The 18237-nt window shown below is 56.3% G+C and overlaps 2 protein-coding genes across 2 annotated transcripts; both read left to right on the top strand.

The window, feature by feature from the left end:
- Positions 1 to 1412: 1412 nt before the first annotated feature.
- SPMIP6 (sperm microtubule inner protein 6) lies at positions 1413 to 5607 on the top strand. The gene is made up of 7 exons (XM_075726344.1): positions 1413 to 1550; positions 2726 to 2870; positions 3418 to 3530; positions 3647 to 3722; positions 3847 to 4021; positions 4195 to 4284; positions 5502 to 5607. Exons 1-7 carry the CDS (start codon positions 1413 to 1415, stop codon positions 5605 to 5607), a joined length of 843 nt encoding a protein of 280 aa, XP_075582459.1.
- An 8448-nt stretch (positions 5608 to 14055) lies between these two features.
- LOC104031167 (myogenesis-regulating glycosidase-like) lies at positions 14056 to 16092 on the top strand. The gene has a single exon (XM_009483080.2). It carries the CDS (start codon positions 14056 to 14058, stop codon positions 16090 to 16092), a length of 2037 nt encoding a protein of 678 aa, XP_009481355.2.
- Positions 16093 to 18237: the final 2145 nt, after the last annotated feature.

The following is an 18237-nucleotide window of genomic DNA, read 5'->3' as shown; positions in this document are numbered from 1 at the left end:
AGCCATTTCTGCCCCTTGAAGCTGTTGGCACGAGAGCCAAGCACTGATTTTAAAGTCCAATGCCAGCAGCTGGAAACGCCAGGGACCACCTGGTGACAGCCATGGGGGTGCCAGTGGCTCATGCTGGCAGCCAGTCCAGTACAGGATTAGTTCCCCCGCAAACCAAGAGGCTTGGACTCCACCTCTCTGCAGAGTGGTGCTCCCCAGATCTGTGCCCTGGGGGGCTCCAAGGCCATGGAGCTGGGGATGTGGGGGGGCTAGGCACCCCCATGTCCATCTTTCCTTCCCTGGCTCCCAGAGGGGTGCAGGGCCGATGCAGAGCCTAAGCCTGGCTCAGCAGAGACCAGCGGGGTGTGAAAATCAACAGCAGCTTGTTTTCTTCATTTCATCTCTAACAGTGCATTAATCACGTTGACCTGGAGGCATTCGGGTGCCCCAGGCTTCCCAGCCCCACTGTCGGCCACAGCAAACAGAGCAGGGCTCTGCAGCCTTTCAGGGGGCAGGTTGGCCTCCACCCTGCCAAAATGGACATGGGTCTTCACCGATCATCTCCAAAAACATGGCAGCAGAGGAGCCGGAGTCAGGAGCAGAGCAGGGCTCTGAGTTGGCACTGTGAGACAAGCCAGGCCAGAGTGGGGTTTCTGCAGGGGCAGGGATTTCTCTTTGACTCTCCAGCTTGGGGAAAAGCAAACCCAGTTCATGCAAATCCCTCCCTGGCATAACCCAGCTGCCTCTCTGCACTGAGATGGATGAGGATCGCTTACTCTGACTGCAGAGCCCATCACTCAGGACAGAAGAGCAAACAAGCCACACAGGATCAGCTAAATCCAGCTTTTTAATGAAAAAGGGGAGACAGAGTAGGCGATAATTCCCCTGGCTACCGGAGGAGGCTGGGACAGCAGTGCCTGGTGCTGTGCCCTAGGCACTGGCTGCACTGGTGTGGTGGTGTGTGCACACAGCTGGGTTGCTGCAGGATTTCCAAGGAAATATGGGAGGGGCTGGAAAAGCCACAATCACTGCTCCTGCACCTCCCAAAATAAAATTATCTTGACTAGGACTAGCTGAAACTGTTTCCTACCATTGTTAAGGTAATGGCCTGCAGGAGAGGAGGAAGTGGAGCCAGGACAAAGCCAGGAGGGTGCAGCCCATGGGGGGGATGCAGGCAGCAATTGCTGTGCCCTAGGCTAGAACCAGAGCGTAGCTATGGGACTGACAGAAAGCCACCAAATCCCCCTGCTCCCACACTATGACATCACTAATGACATAAGTGCCACCCTGGGCTGGCAGAGTGGTGGCACCAGCCCCGTTGTGGGCTGCAAGTCCCCAGCCCCACGCAGTGCTGCTCATACAGTGGGGCATCCCCAGGACCCTCTGGGACTTCAAGCACTTCTGTCCCAGCAGGCTGCTGCACCATGTTCCTCATCTCCAAAAAACACAAGACCCCCATCAGCACTTACACTGACTCCTACCGCCCACCATGCTCTGTCAAAAAGACCATCCAGGACCAGGGGCCACAGCAGCTCTGGAAAGAAAACAAGTTTGTGACGCAGGTAAATATCACGGGAGGAGGAAGACTCACGGTTTCTACCCCTACCCATCTGCGGATGCTTGGTGCAGGGAGGGGGGTGGCATGGGGACTCACGGGGTGCCTCGCTGCATGTGTGTAATGGAGGGGGTTTGTGCTCCCTGGTTAAGGAAGCGTTTGACACCCCATGGCCTGTGCTCACTGGCTTCTTCTCCCCTGGAGCTGCACCCCGCAGTGGCTTCAGGCTCCCAGGGCTGGCGGTCACCAGCACCAGCTTTCACGCATCAGCGTTGTCTGTCGGTAGGTTTCAGAGTGCGCAGGGGGCAGGATCTGAGGAAGGGGAAACTGAGGCAGTGGCAGGACTCAGCCCAAGGCTGCTGTGTGACACGGTGGCGATGGGGAGGCAGGTCGGGTGGCTCTGAGAGCTGCTCCAACACACAGTCCCCAGGCTCCGCTCAGTTCTGGACTGGGGATCCTTCCATGCCAGGGGGACTATGCAAAGGGCAGGGGGGAGATCTGCGCACTGAAAAAACCCTCCCAGCCCTGGTCCTGGAGGAGGAGGGCTCACGCCTGATCCGTGGCCTCACTGCGGGGGGTGTCTGTGGGACGTGCAGGTTTCCCCACGCCGCCTAACAAGCGTGCGGGCTCCCATGCAAAGCACGCTGCAAAATGGCTCATCTCTTACAGCCTCATTAGCATCTGCATTATAACGAGGGAGCCAGCAGAGGGCATGGAGAGGGATGTCACCACCATGCAGGGACAGAAATGGCTCATGCAACCAGGCCACACATCTGCCCTGCAAGACCCCAGCCCTCCTGGGCTTTCTGAGCTGTAGGACATTGGTTTGGTCCTGTAACTCCCTTCCCAACCTCTGCTGGCCCCACAGCTGGCAGTCCCAGTGCACCCCACCCCGTCTCCCACTCTGCAAAGTGCCTGGATGCCTATGGACACCCTGGGTGCAGGGGGAGAGGAGCCAGTGACATAAGTCCCCCTATTTCGGGCAAGCGGGAAGCTTGAGGGGGGAATCACGGTGCTGCTACAACCCCCATGCCCACCCACTGCGAAGGGAGGCTTGGTGCCCGGATCTCCAGCTGTGTTTCCAGCATTAGACCCTGCCCAGTGATCAGCTTCACCGTGTACCTGGATGGCTGCGAAGGCAGACGCTGCCACGTGTCTCTCCCCACTCCCCGCTGTCTGTAGGGATTAACGATGCCCCTCGTGCAAAATCCGTCGAGCCAAGGTCAGTCGGAGCAGCTGATTAAGGTGGCAATGCAGGAGTACTACAGGAACACCATCGACCCCGCTGCCTACTGGCCTGAGAAGTACTGGCCGACCAGGTCCAAAGGTACCACTGAGGTCCTAGCTGTCCCCCTGTGTCACACTGGGCACATCCCCATGGGATCAGGGGGGTGAGGTTGCTGGCTGTGGCTCTGTTCAATCCCCCCTTTTGCATCCTGCCTCTCCAGCCACAGTGGCGGAGGGACCCTGCCTCGGCACCTGCCCTTGTGGCTTTGCCACAGGCATCCGTCCCCATCCCTGCACTGAGACTGTCCCTGTCCCAGTGATGTCTGCAGGTCCCCAGGTTTCTCACCCCCAGTGGCCCCTAAATACCCCCAGATGGGAGGTGCTGCCTGGGGGACACCCTCTTTGCACCCCATAGCCCCTGAGACCAAGGCTGCATGGGCAGGGATGAGTGACCAACGAGCTGGAAGGGATGGGTGTCACCTCTACTACAGATCCTTAACAACAACCCTGGGAGCAGCATCTCTGACAAGCCCCCTGGCCCTGTGGCACTGTGTTTCGGGGACAGGGGGAACAGTCAGGACTCGCTGGCCGTCCCCCCGCATCCCCAGCACCACAGGACACCCCTGCCTATTGCTTTTGCGTTGCAGAGAAGTACAGCCCAGTTTTTGTCAACGAGGTCAAATACATCACCTGGAAAACAGGTCCCTACAACAGTGCAGCCTGGAATAAGCACTCCACTTACCTCCCACTCCTGCCCAAGGTAGACTCCGGCCCCCCTGGCCCCCCCAAACTGGAGCTGCCTCAGGTGCCACCGGCGCCTTGGGCTCTGCAGTGAAAGGGTGGCAATCCTGCAAGGGCTGCCATCGCTCCTTGCAGGAGACAAGGATGGACACCTTCCTGCACAGCACACTCATGCCGTACCCCGCAAAACCCACTTGCCTCAATCAATCTGGTAATTACCCTCGCCCTGTCCCTGTACTCCGGCTGTAGCTGTGCCTGTGCCATGCTGGCATCCATCTGGGAGACAGGCTGGCTGCTCCTCCTTCCCCTTCTCCTTGCCATGTCTCTGCTTGCAGAGAGAGAGGTGGTTGCTGACATGTACATGGTGCCCGTGTACACCATGACGGGGAGGGGACCCTTCCAGGGCTACTACAGCCCCTACTCTGGGCGCTACTACTGCCTGCGAAGGATGGACGGCTATGATGATGAGGCCCCTGCCATCAGAAGGCATCTCCACGAGAGGGCTGTAAGGTTGGGATGGTTTTGGCTGGGATGGTTTTGGTTGGGATGGTTTGGGATGGGATGGGATGGGATGGCTTGGGATGGGTTGCCTTGGGGTGGGCTGGGTTGGATTGGGTTGGGATGGGCATGACCTCCCTTGTCCCCGGGGCCACCACTCACCCTACCTCCTCTGTCTCTTGCAGGAGTATTCCATGCTGCAGTTACAGCCCCAGAGCAATGTTCTGTGCATCTACACATGGCCGCCCGCCATCCTCCCTGTGCAGGAGCCTTAGGTGCAGGCAGGCTCAGTGCGGGGGTGGGGAGGTGCTCCAAGCTGGTTGACCAGGGGAAAAGCCTATTATTTCTTCCTAACACTAGCCAGCCACTAGCTCTCTTTTCATTAGGGTTTCACACAACATTGCTCAGAGCATTATTCTGGGGATGATGGTGCAGACTGCAGACCCCGAGGGGTAGCAGGTCCCATCACAGCACCCATGCAGGCAGCAATACAGCTGCTGCACCTCCGTCTCGCAGAATAAGTGGAAGTGACCAGGAAGGGCAGGACACTGCTGAGGTGCTGGGCTGTGGAGCATGTTGTTGGTACCCGTGGAGAAGCAGTTGCCAAATTTACTCCCAGGATGGGTGTTTCTATGCTTGGTCTCATCTAGCGGTCCTTGGGACTGTATGGCACCTGAAATCTTGCTGGCACCACTGAGCCCAGCTGCATGTAGCTTCGCATCTCCTGGATTTTGGGGCCACATCAGTGTTTCTTGTGTTGCTCTCATTGTTTGCTTTTCTTACCCAAAAACCCGTTCCCTGGTCTCACTGTTCGTTATGCAGTAATCAACCCTGTCCTTCACCCACTGCAGGTCTGGCAGCATCTTTTAATCCCCACGTTTAACTTTAGGATGTCTCTGTTGCTGAGGCAGCTTTTTTCAGCCCTAGGGAAGCATCGAGGAGAGAGGGGAGGCTGTTCAACCAGCTTAGTCATCACTCTGCTACTGCATCAGACCCCCCATGGGCCAAAATTAGGTGTCAGGCTTTGCAGAAAACGTGTGATTGGCTTTAAATTCCTGAGCCCAGAAACTAAAACCAAACAATAAGAAGAACAAACAGGGAGCACTGGGTTCCCCATAGATGCCCCTATGCCTGAGCCTTGGTGAGATGTTTCTCAAGGTCTTCTCCATGGAGAAACAGGCAGATTTTCCTGGACCACCATGGCTCTGGGAATGAAGGCTTTAGGAAAATGACAGTGCAAGGAGTGGGTGTTGCAGGGTGGGAGACCCACTGGAAGTAGGTGGCTGCAATGGCAATGCCAGGGAGCTTCAGCTCTTCTGCCAGGGCTTCGCTTTGGCCTCAGTGCCCAAAGACACACACCAAAGTGGATGGGGCAGCTGCATGTCCCCAGCTCACCCCTAAGCAATGCTGGCAGCCAGAAGCAGGGTTCCTGCTCTTCTTCCTCACTGGAGTTTCGTCCTCCCATGGCTGATAACTTCATCTGCTCTCCTAGGTGGGACACGAGCCACTTCAAGAAGACAGGAGGAGTCCAGAGAAGCAGCTACTCCATCCACCCCGAGTTTGTCTCAGAGGCTTACTCTGCCCCATGGTGCTGGTGAAGAGCAAAGATGGGCTTTCATTAAAACTGGCTTGGGCAACTGTGTCCCTCAGACCCTTTCCTACAGGCTGGGGAAGTTCTTGGGGAGGGGGGAGAAACTTCAGCGAGTGCCGGCTTGGTGGGTGCATTAACAGCCCTCAGGGGCTGGTACCCTGCCACCATCCGCAAGCTGGTGTCCAAGAAAACACACAAGGAAAAACTCTCAGTGCATAGTAACACAGCCAGAAATAGAAGCAGTCGCTGATACCCGGGTTTGTCAGCTTCGTGCTGGGCTGCTTAGGACGTGCTTGCTTTTGCCAAGCTATCCAGGAAGAGCTGCCACCCATCTGGGATACCGAGCATGGACACGGGCTAAATAAGGAGGGCGATTTGAAAGCAGCACATAATTAATGAAGGCATGAAATGCCCTTCTCTGACCACGATCTGGGAGCCCAGTGTCAGCGTGGAGCACCGCCCGGGCCTTCCACGGTCTGATCGTAAGCCCGCGGGGCTGCGGTCCCCACGGGAGGGATGCTCCAGCACCCAGCCTTGCGGGGCAGCACCCCTGCCCCGCCGTGCCCACACCGGGCAGCAGCCGGGGCAGGGAAAACCCCACGAAAACCCCCTTCCCGTCCCAAAAGCATCCCGGCGCGGCTCTACCAGTGCCAAACGCCAAGTGTCCCCAGCGCAGCCCCAGGGGTACCCCCCACCCCCAAGTGCCCCCGGGCATCCCCAGCGACTCCCAACCCGCCGGTGGCCGCCGGGGCAGGGGCTGGGGCCGCCGGGGGAGCGGCGGGGGCCGAACTACATCTCCCGGCGGGGACGGCCGCGGCGGGGCGGGGCGGGGCGGGGCGGGGGGGCCCGGGGCGGGGCTGGAGGCGGGGCGGGGCGGCGGGCAGCGCCCAACCCCGGAACCGCCGCGGGCCCCGGCCCCGCTCGGCCCCGCTCGGCCCCGCCCCGGCGCCCCCCGCCCCGGCGCCCCCCGCCCCGGCGCCCCCCGCCCCGGCGCCGGCGCCGCGCAGAGCCCGGCCATGGCCCGGCGCCGCCGGTAAGTGTGCCGGCTCCCGGGGCTGCCCGCCGGGGAAAAGGGTGCAGCGCGCCCCCCGGGGCGGCTTTGGGGTGTGCACCCCCGGCGGGGGGCGGGAGGCGGGGGGGTGACCGGGTGCGGGGCTGGAGGCAGGCGGGGGGGCGGCCCCGTCCCGCAGAGCCCAGGCTGCAACCGGCGGCGGGGGCGGGCTCGGAAAGGCCGGCGGGGAGCGGGGTGCCCGTGCAAAGCTGCACCCCGAGGTCGGGGTGCAAGCCCTTCGCGCTCCGCCGTGTAGGGGCCGCGCAAGTTTTTCTTGTGGTGGCTCGGAGTCTTGGTGCCCGGGGACGATTAGCAGAGCCCCGAGACACGTCTCTGGCTCCGCTTGCAAGGTGCAGCTTCAGCTTTTGCCGCCAGACAGATGTTTGGCAGGGAAAACTTAAGCAGATGGGTTTATGCAGCACATCGTGCAAGGTACTGTGTTGGGTTTGGAGTGGTTTCTGGGACAGCCCCTCCAGCAAGTGCCGGCAGCGGTGACGAGCGGCCGAAGCTGTTTTAGAAAGCACAAATCATCCTTTCTCTTTTCCCTCTCGGGATACTTGTGTGCCTGGCAGAGCTGACAGCTGCCAGCCCCATGGGGGATGAGGGTCTGGGGGTTGTGTCTGCATGGCTGGATCTGCACATGGAAGAGCTGCCAGGAAGCACTTTAGGGGATTGATGATTGCATTTGGCCCAAGGTTGTCCAGCATCATTGGCTGTTGGGTACAGATGGAGATTCGGGGTCCTGAGTCGCCAGCCCAGCTGCATGAGCCATCCGCAGCTCCTGGAGCTGCCAGCACCTGGAGTTTCATGGTGACTCCGTGTCTGGAAAATCGCAGGAGCTGTGCCAGAGGGATGTGCTTAGGTTTCCATTTCTTCCCCATATCGTGTTGTAGCGCTTTGGGTGTTGAGGTGGGCTCCGGTTTCAGCCTGCCTCAGCATCCGAAATGCTGAGTGCTCCCAAAGTGCTGAATCAGCTCTTTCAAGACAGGATCGGGGGGGGGGGGGGGGGGAACAGGGCACCGGGTCCCGCTGTGGGGCGGTTTGTCTTGGAGGATGGAGATGAGGAGGAGTGAGATTAACGGCCACGGAAACACTGGGGAGAGAGGCTGTTGGAGAGAGAGGGCGGTAGATGAAGCACATCTTGTACCAGCAGGAATTGGGCCGGGGGACCAAAGGACAGCAGCAAAGACACCGAAATCTTTATGACTGTGTATTTTACACAGCACACATGGGAAATGAAATAAGCTAGTAACAGACTGATGCCTTGTGCTGGGGTACGCCTGCCCGCTTGGACCAGACCCACTCAGCCACGTCCCTGCCTGGTACTGGCTCCTTCGGAGGGAGCGATGAAATTGTTGCAGTTATTGCTCTCATTTCTTTTTCGGGCAGAGATTTATATCATCCCGGCATGTTGGCACGTGGAACTCCTTGTATTTGGTGTTTTGCTTTCGCTGCCGTTGGGCATGAGCTGGGTGGTTTTAGTGGATGCCTCTCCAAGAGCTGCTGGCCCCGCAGGTGCCAAGGATCTGGCTGCTGGTCTCTGGGTTACCCCATGGACTGCAGCTTCCAGGCCGGGCTGCCCTCTCTCCCCTGGGGGCTGTAGGATATCTCCAAGGTGGACACAGAGATGTCCTCAAAGGGAGACTACCAGAGCTTTCTTTCCCACATGTTCAATGCACTTTGATACGAGTGGACCAGGAGAGCTCACTGTGTTTTAAAGTCTCCACAAATCTTTGCAGCTCAGACAAATTCAGGCACTGTGATGTGCCTCCAGCCACAGCAAAGCGAGAGCCTTCAGTCATGGTTAAGTCATGAGCCAGCAGCACTGCAAGTGGTGTGCAGGGTCAAAGTGAAAACACATCTTATTAAAACTTCATCTTGCTAATTACACAGGATGAAGAACAAAGAAAGATGGTGTTGTAAAAGGGGAATCGTCAGGGGTGTTAAATATTAAGTCATCTGCTGCCAGAAGTGACTCCTAGTGGCTTTTTTGTATTCATGGTCAGACACTGGATGAGGTGTCTAAACGGGTTTGGAGCATCGCTTGACACTGGCAGCTCTAAGGGACATAGCTAGGCTGTAAAGTGACGATTCCTACAATACAGGTGAAGGTATTTAAGGCTGGGCAGAGCTAATGCTGCAGCTTCAAATCTCCTGTCTGCTCTTGCAGATGGAGCAAGGTGCTGGCGGTGTGTCTGCACTTTGCAGATGAGCTCTGTATTCAGATGGCCCCCTCAGATTTGGGGTTTATCCTCTGGGTGCCCGGTGCTGCTTAATCCTGGCTTACGAACCAGCTGGCAGCAGTGGGGCTGTGTTTCTTTTCACTCAAGGCAGCCTCATTACTCTGCTGAATCATGACTCTGCTTAAAATCACAGGACTTGGGGAAGATAAAAAACCAACAGCCCTAGGCTGGTTTTTATTTGACTTTCTGATTCTGGAGAGCCTGTGAATGCGGGAGGGGATGAGCCTTCACCAGCCCTTCCCAGTCACCTGGCAGGGAGGTGAGATGCCAGCCCGAATCCCGCGACTCCAGGAGCCGAGGCTCGGTGAAGCTCCCACCTTTGGCGATGCCGCGATGCCTGCGGCAGCTGCTTCTTGGCCAGGTGCCACCGCCTCAGCACGCCCCGGCCGGAGGGTTGGCTGCTCACGCATCCATCACGGTGCCTGAGAAAACACGCCGGTGACGTGCTGGGTCCCCTCCTCCTGCCCGCGGACACATGCTGCTCAGGGCGCAGCCAGCTCCTAGCCCCAAAACACCCTCGCGCGATGGAGAGGACGAAACTGCCAGGGACATTGAGACATAGCAACGCTTATATTTTATGTGCTTAAAAAGCCATCTGTGTCGGAGCCGGGCAGCAGGCAGGGATTCCTGGGAGGCGATGGACGGGTAAGTACCAGCACCGTGGCCCCGGCGGGATGAGCTGCCTCCTGGCCAGGGCTGTCTGTATCTGACAGCCGGGTGCTATGGGGAATTTGCTGCCGTGTCTTGCCACCGAGGCAACAGCCCCAACAGCAAGAAGCTGTCACTTTGCAGACAGTGCAGGGACCCCCCCCAATCGCAGCCTTTCCACGAGCCCCTCAGGACGGACAGCATGTCTGATGGTGAAGGCAGGGTTCCCCCGGCAAGGATTTTGCTGTGTCTCCCCCCCCCCCGCTGTCCCTGTCCTGCTAAGGCAGAGCCACTGCCCTGGCTCGGGGGCTGGGGGTCTCTGCTACCCACATTCACCTCAGGGTGGCTTGTGAGCTGCGGGAATAAATGCAGGTCCCCGGGATGATCCGGTGCAGTATCCAGGGGGATCCTTGTGGGTGGGTGTGCAGGGCTGGGGAAGGAATCTGATCCGTGGCGGGGCTGGGTTGTGCAGGGAGCAGCCCTGCACCCTGTGCCACCCGCTCCCATCAGCGCCAAGCAGCTGGAATAGTGATTTCACCCTTTATGACTCCAAAAAGCCATCCAGAGAACTCCGGTGCTGCTGCAGACCTCTCCAAGGGAAATTAAACCCCCGTGAGAGGTTTGCTCATACCCCATCTCAGGTTTGCAAAGTCCCTTTGGCGGGGCTGGTTTCCTGCGGGGGTTGCAGAGCAGAGCCAGGACCGTGCATGTGGAGGCGTTTTTTTCCCCCCTGCAGCTTTTTTGCAGAGAAGTAATTTCCCCCTTAATTTGCCATCCTAATTCCCTGCTCTTTTATGGGGTTGGAAATGCCTCCTGGTGAAATCTGCAGTGTTTCCTTAGCTCGACTCCTGCCAAGATGTTTGGGGAGGAGGTGACAGCACCTTGAACCGGAGGAGAGGGTTTCCCAGCAACCCAGCATCGGAAATGGGTGCGTGCCCTTGGCACAAGCTTGGCCATTGGCGTGGCTCAGACCGGACCCACCAGGGCTATAGAGACCAGTTAAATGTTGTTGACCCTCTTTAAACAAATGCCCTAATTGCAAAGTTGCTGGGATTAGTGGTGCTGTGGGTCTCGCAGCCTGTGGTTAGCGGCGGTGTTGGTAAAAATAGAAGCGGCCAAAAAATGGATTTTTATTTTTACTCCGTAAAGTGTGTCCTGCTCAGATATTTTGCTTTCATCTCTAGCTGAGGCAAGACAACTCGCTGCTTTCACAGAATGGGAAGAAAAAGCTTTGTTTTGGGTCAGCTGGGAAGCTCCAACGCAGCAAGCTGCGAACATGCTGTTTGACTTTGACACCCTCCCTTCCCGTTTTCTTTTTTTTTTTTTTCCTGAGGAGTTTAAAGGTCACCACAATGTCATCTTGGAGCAGAATAACAACTTTGCATTCCAAAAAAAATGTCGAAACAGGCTTTGCGCGAGCCCGCACCTCTGCAGGCTGCGGCTTGTGAGTGCGAGGTGGCAGGCGTTGTCTCCAGGGAGCTTGGGAGACTTACCTCTCTTCTGGGATGGAGCCAAATCACCAGCTGGAGAATGTACATTTTGTTAATGAGGCAAAAAAAGAGGGGCCGGACAGGCACAGAGTGAGATCCTGTTTTCAGAGACCTCCCTGGCCCCTTGGTGCGCTGGGCGATGCCTGCAAACTCCTTTATCAGCATCTTTGTTGGAGTGGTACCTGAGCAGGTCATGTCCATCAGCCCAGGGCAGCCACAGGGGTTTGATCCTGGCCCAGCCGGAGCGACTAGAGCAGGATTGGACATACAGCTTGTGCATCCCTCTGAAGCAGATTGGTGTCCAAGGACCACAAAAGGCTTCAAAACCTTTCTTAAAAAACACATTACTTCCTTACTGGCAGCAGCAGTGATGGCTCCTTCATGTACGTCATGAGCTCCAGCCCATGGGGGGAAAAGAAAGAAACAGTCTAAAAATAGAGCGGCTTCGAAGTAGTTCATAAATAATAAACCGGCCTCCTGAAAGGGAGATGAAAATCCAGAAACTCCCTAAAGCCCTGGGAGCTGCTGTCAATTTTACATGGAGTGACGAGATGGCTGTCCCCACAGTGGCAGTATCGGCCATTTCTTGGGCTTAAAACTGTAAATGAGAGCTGGGAAAGAAAACACTGTTTATTTCTTCCTTTTTTTTCAGAAAACATGAAAACTTTTAAAAATTATTTTCCCAAATAATTTGTGAGCCCTGCTCAGTGGGTGGCTGCATTTTACTTTCTACCCCCTTGAGCTTTACAGTCCCTGGATAAGGCACGCATAAGACACAGGCATGCCTCTGCTATTGACAGGTATTTGCATCTCCCTCACTGGCATCCCAAAAATTCCCAGTGCCGAGAAGAGAAGGAGCTTGTTTGGGCTCCATCTGTATTTCCAAAAGCACCCTGCCACTTGTGGCATTGCTCAGCTGTGCTGGTTTTGGCCGAGACCCTTCTGCAGACCTCCCCCTCTGCCCCATCCCCAGTACATCCTGCCTTGGTTCACTCTAAAACCAAGGAGGTGTTGATAGAGGGGATGAATGTTTATCCCAAGCACAGCAACTTCCCACCACTCTCTCCTGTCTGCCTTTATTGCCCCATTTTTGCTGGGCTCATCACACATGCTGGTGGCTGAGGGCCCCATTCCTGGGGTGCAGGATCTGGCCCTGGGTTACACAGCTGGGGTGGTCGGAGCCACCCCCATCCCGTGCCGGAGCTCCCCAGTGAGGGAGGGCTCCATGGGACTTGGCTGTGGGACAAGTCGTTTAGCTAAACCTATTGCCTGTTCAGGCTAATCGTTTTCTAATGCCACTGTAATCCCATTTAAAGCAACTGGCAGCCTGGAAAGTTATCGGCTCCCAGGGGAAGGTTAAAAAGACACAGCCGGCAATGAAAAAGTTCCCTGAGCTGCAAGGTCTGGCCCAACACACACTGCAAGATGAAATAAAATGCTGTATGTTTTGTTGAGCCTGTGCCCCGGTGCCGCTCTGGGTTTACATCTAGGCATCCCTGTAGTGGAGTGGTGGGGGTTAAGTGATGCTCAGGACCCCCTTCTGCTTTGCCCATCCTTTTTTTGGGAAGAAAGATCTGTCAGAGGTGCAGAGGAAAATGTGCTCCCACTTGTCACGCCTGCGGCAAGGAGAGGGTTTGGTGTTTCATTTTGGATCTTTTTCTTCCTTTTTTTTAAGAAAAGAAACCAACCCCTTTAGAGGGAATTGCTGCAAACCAGCTTCGTTCATGCCCAAAAAGAGGGTTGTATTTTTTTTCCCTCCGGCTTGCTCCGAGCCGGCAGGCGTACAGCCCCAGGGCTTGGGGAGGAGGCAGCGTGCCCGTGTTTGCTGGCGCTGGGCAGGTACCGGCCAGCTGGTCTGCGGCTCTGCAGCTCCTCTCCTTCCCCTGCTCCTCCTGCGGACGGGCTTGTTTCTCGCTCTCCCGTGTCCTTACTTTACTTTTCCCCTCTGGATCCCCGGCGCTGTGCTTGGCCGAGCCCAGCCAGCCTCTGGCCAAGGAAAAGCCATTAGGATCTTGGCGCAGCCTGCTTCCCTGGGCCTGCGCTGGGGGGAGCGGGCTGGAGCCGAAACACAGCCTGCGGCCGTGCTGGATGGAGGAAAAAAAACCCTTTCGAGGTCCTGCACTGCTCACTCCCAACAAAATCAGCCTTTCTCCCACCGGAGCCGTCGCAGGGGTCTGTGTGCATGGCAGGAGCGAGCTGCTCTCCTCTCACCTGGGGCTGCTGGCGCGGTACCTCCCGCAGCCGTGCTTTGCTGCACAGCGCACCCCCTGCGTGCTCCCCAAAAGCAGCCACGAGCCATGGGTACCCCAGCCCCACTTGGCCGTCCAGGAGCTGTGGAGAAGCTGGGATTTACCCACCTTTGTCGCAAAGCATCCCTGGGCTGGAGCAGTGGGGACACAGGAGATTGGGAGGGAACGGCACTGCAGATGAGCTGAGTTAAATCTGCCAGGGAGGTACTTTGATTAAAATTAGGAGTGACTGCCTGGAATTCATTACATGACGTCTTTTATGGCTCTTAATTATCTCTGTCCCTTAAAGATACTGTCAGTGGGCTGATCCAGCTCCTGATCAGCCTCCTCCTACCTCCTCCCAGTCTCTGCTCCTGCTTGCTGTAAGTCTTCCCCCAATAAATAATTAATTATAGCAACAATTTGGACCTTATAGCCCTGGGGTTGTTCTCCATGTGGGGCTCAGGCTGTTCTCTGCACGTGTTCTCTGCCCAGGGTAATTGGAGATGGTGTCTGGTACTCGGCGTACAGCACCTGGCACGTCGCAGCCGAGCGGCGGGGGGCTGGGGGGGGCTGCTGAAATGGAGTCGGCAGAGATGACAAGCGGTCCCTTGATTCAGAGAGTCTTCTGACACTATTTATATCATCTTCGTTTTTCAGAGACAAGTGCTCTGGGACTTGGTGGAGGCGGGAACTCCCCTAACAGTCCATTGTCTTGCTGAGAGCCTCAGACTTGCTGCAAAGACATCTTCCTTCCCACTCCTCTGAAAAAAGTGCTAGAGAAAACAAAGCACCATGTACACCTTCCTGCCCGAGAACTTTACGCCAGTGAAGCAGAAGCCCTCCAAGGAGCTGAGGCCCATGCTTGGGGCCATCTTGTTGGGCCTCATCCTGTTCATTGCTGCGGTGGTGGCCTGGTGCTACTACACGGTGTCCCTGCGGAAGGCAGAGCGGCTCAAGACGGAGCTGATGGACCTGCGGGCGGATGGCTTCGTCATCAAGAACCAGCACGGGGAGGTGGTCTTCCGGCTGGCCTTCCGCTCGGGCAGCCTCGACCTGGAGTCGTGCTCCAAGGAGGGTGAGATTTTGAGCTGCACGCGGTCGGGCGGGGGGCCGCTCAACTTCTTCATCCAGACGGTGAAGCCCAAGGACACGGTGATGTGCTACCGCGTGCGCTGGGAGGAGCTGGCGGACGGCCCGGCGGTGGAGCACACCATGTTCTGGGAGGACGCTCACTGGTACGGAGGCTCGGAGATGAGCACCCAGCACTGGCCCATCCGCCTGGCCGGCTACCAGGAGCCCGTGCCCTACGTGACGAGCGACGTCTACTCCTTCCGCGACAGCTTTGGAGGCATCCTTGAGCGCTACTGGCTCTCCTCCAAGGCGGCGGCCATCAAGATCAACGACTCGGTGCCCTTCCACCTGGGCTTCAACGCCACCGAGCGCTCCCTCTTCTTCCAGGCCCGCTACAAGGACTCGCCCTACAAGCCCCCGCCGGGGCAGCAGCCCTTCCCCGAGCTCAGCTACCGGGTCTGTGTGGGCTCCGACGTCACCTCCATCCACAAGTACATGGTGCGCAGGTACTTCAACAAGCCCTCCAAGATCCCTGCTGAGAACGCCTTCCGATACCCCATCTGGTCTACCTGGGCACTCTACAAGAACAATATCGACCAGGATAAACTCTTGCGATTTGCTGAAAAGATCAAGAAGTACCGTTTTAACTGCAGCCACATTGAAATTGATGACATGTACACGCAAGCCTATGGGGACTTTGACTTTGACCCCATCAAGTTCCCCAACGTAACGGAGATGTTTGCAAAACTGAGGGAAGATGGGTTTAAGGTCACCCTGTGGACTCACCCTTTCATAAACTACAATTCCTCCAATTTTGGGGTGGGGATCGAGCGTCAGCTGTTCATCAAGGAGCCATCTGGGCGGCTGCCAGCCATGGTGGAGTGGTGGAATGGCATCGGGGCCATCCTGGACTTCACCAACCCTGCGGCCCGGGACTGGTTCCAGAGCCACCTGCGCCAGCTCCGCCACAAATACGGCATCTCGTCCTTCAAGTTTGATGCGGGTGAGACCAGCTACCTGCCCAAGCAGTTCAGCACCTTCCGTCCGCTCTCAGACCCCAGCATCTGGTCGCGGCGCTACACGGAGATGGCCATCCCCTTCTATGAGCTGGCTGAGGTGCGGGTGGGCTACCAGTCGCAGAACATCTCCTGCTTCTTCCGCATCATTGACCGTGACTCCGTCTGGGGCTACGAGCTTGGCCTCAAGTCTCTCATCCCCACGGTGCTCACCATCAGCATGCTGGGGTACCCCTTTATATCTGCTGACATGATCGGGGGGAATTTTTTCCCCAACAAGACAGACGGGGCAGTGGAGATCCCTGACCGGGAGCTGTACGTGCGGTGGCTGGAGCTGTCGGCCTTCATGCCCTCCATGCAGTTCTCCATCCCGCCCTGGCTCTATGACAAGCAGGTGGTGGAGATTGCGCAGAAGTTCACGGAGCTCCACGAGTCGCTGGTGGCCCCGCTGCTGCTGGAGCTGGCTGGGGAGGTCACCGACACGGGTGACCCTATCATCCGTCCCATCTGGTGGATCTCACCCCGCGATGAGGCCACGCACAGGATTGACTCCCAGTTCCTCATTGGTGACACCCTCATGGTGGCACCCGTCCTGGAGATGGGCAAGCAGGAGCGCGATGTCTACCTGCCAGCAGGCAAGTGGCGCAGCTACAAGGGGGAGTTGTTCGAGAAGACCCCGGTGCTGCTCACAGACTATCCCGTTGACCTGGATGAAGTTGCCTATTTCCTCTGGGTTTCCTAACAGGCTCCTCCATCAGCTTTGGGATAACCATGCCTTACCTAGGACTTTGTAACAAATAATAATTCTAATTGCACATTTTGTTTGAGATGGGGTTGAGGAAAGGAATTAAATAGACTTCACTGTCCTTGGGGTAATTTTTTTTTATTTGGAGGGTGGAGGATATGTTGGTTTTTTTAATTTGGGGCAGGTGGGAGACTCTGGTTGGGCTGTGGTAGGCAGAATTTTCTCTTTATAGGTCAGGAACGGGTTGTCAATCTGTCTGCAGACACATAGTAAACTCAGTACCTTTTCAGTTCCCAAGGATTTCAAGAGGTGGAGGTTGGTTAGTGCTAGTGGGAACATTTCTGGTCTCGTGGGAGCACCCGGCACTGGGCATGGGGGCGTGTGATGTGGGAGGGTTGCTACAGCATGGCCTGCCTTAAGTTTTATAATATGGGAAGTATATTTAAAAGGACTTTTTTAATAGCAGGAAACGAACTAGAGATACATACATATACACATATGGGTTTTTTCCCACTTTGGTCTGCTGTGACACTGGACTAACAGTTGCCCCATGCTCCTGCTTTCCCGGCTACTGGGCGGGCCAGGTTATTCGAGTGATGTCCAGGTATTTTAACTATATGGGCTGTGTATCACTTACTGGGGCAGCTGCATGCCACCTCCTCGCCCATTTAACACCCACTGCAAGGGTGTGCATTTTGCCTTGGGTGTCAATGTTGCCTTTCCTACAGGAGCGCCATCCATACCAGCATGCCCCATTAGTCTTTTTAAAGTATTTATGGCCCTGCCTTATTACATGGTTATCCTGCTAATACCATCCCTTTTGGTTTTTAAGGACAGATGAGCTTTCAGGTTTGTTGCTGGCAGAAGGACTGCCTGGAGCAAAGCCGTTCTCAAAAACTACGTGCGGCGCTTCCCTGGGAACAGACGGTTCCTGCGAGCAGCATGTGTCTTGGATTGACGGTGATGTTTGCTGCTAGCCGGCTTGCCGGTGGGTGGAAAACACCAGCTTTTGCACTGATGGGTCTGTGCCAGCGGGTGTTCTCACTGCACCTGTGGAAATGTTCTCATCTACCATGAAATTAAGCTAATACGCATCTCCATCTCAGGTCACAGTTAGAGGTGGTGATTTTGTTGAGGGTTTTTCTGAAGCAGCCCTCCTCTCTGCCCCAGAAAATTAGTGGCCTTCCTCAGGCAGCATTTGTGGTGCTGGAGATGCAGTTGGTGTTAGAGGCTTTTGGAAGGGACGTGGGTTGATGTGGTCCTGCACCCCAAGTGGTCAGCAGCCAGGGTGGAGCGGCAGAGCTGCCTCTTTCCCAGCTTTCCCATTTGTTTTTGTACGGGAAGATGCATTTACAGAGAGCTGTGGGCAACCTCTGCTCCAAGACAGTGCAAACAGCATTGAAGTCTGGCAGCCTTCCTCCCCAGGGCAGGACATTCCCGGCAGTGTCCTGGTTGGGAGTGCATTTCAGTCCCTGAATTTTTAATGAGCCTCTGCAGAATTGGACTGCCTTAGCTGGGAAGGTTTGGGGCACCCTGCCCAGGCTACAGCCAGCCAAGGAGAGCTCAGCATCTGCGGGGTTTCTCACAGGATTGTGTCTGGGCTAAGCATGGGTCCAGCATGAGTCTGCCACCCGGGGAGATGGTGTTGTGTTTTGGGTAGGGTTGGGTACCAGTTGAGGATCTTTCTCAAAGCCACTGGGCTTTGCAGGAGGCAGAAAAGGAGATGCACTAGACCTGGGAGTTGTAATGAGGTCCAGAAGTAGAAATTTAGGTGTTTGGGGCAAAATCTGAAGTGCTTTTATAGCTGGGAAGGAAGTGAGGAAGTCCAGTTTGATGGACTCTTTGGACCATCCCTTGAGTTCTGAATATGCCCTGCATGATTTGGTTTTTCAGCCTCAAAACAAGATGCAGGAGAGCCCTATAGGTCCCTGCCCAGATGGAGCACAGGCATGTCCCAAAGCCTGTTTCTTGTGTCTTTTAACTGTAAAGGACTCAAGTTCATTCCCTGCCACCAGTGCAAATAGTGGTTATGGGAAGGAGTTAATCCTGGTTCCTCAGCATCAGTCATCAGGGCACTGGCAGGATTTGGCCCTTGGACTGGAGGGTGGAGGTGAAGGTGAAGAGCTCCTGGAGATAAGTCTG

The sequence above is a fragment of the Pelecanus crispus genome, chromosome Z (assembly GCF_030463565.1).
Source record: "Pelecanus crispus isolate bPelCri1 chromosome Z, bPelCri1.pri, whole genome shotgun sequence".
NCBI lineage: Eukaryota > Metazoa > Chordata > Aves > Pelecaniformes > Pelecanidae > Pelecanus > Pelecanus crispus.
The sequence above is the reverse complement of the archived record's forward strand: the minus strand, read 5'-3'. Positions and strand labels throughout refer to the sequence as shown.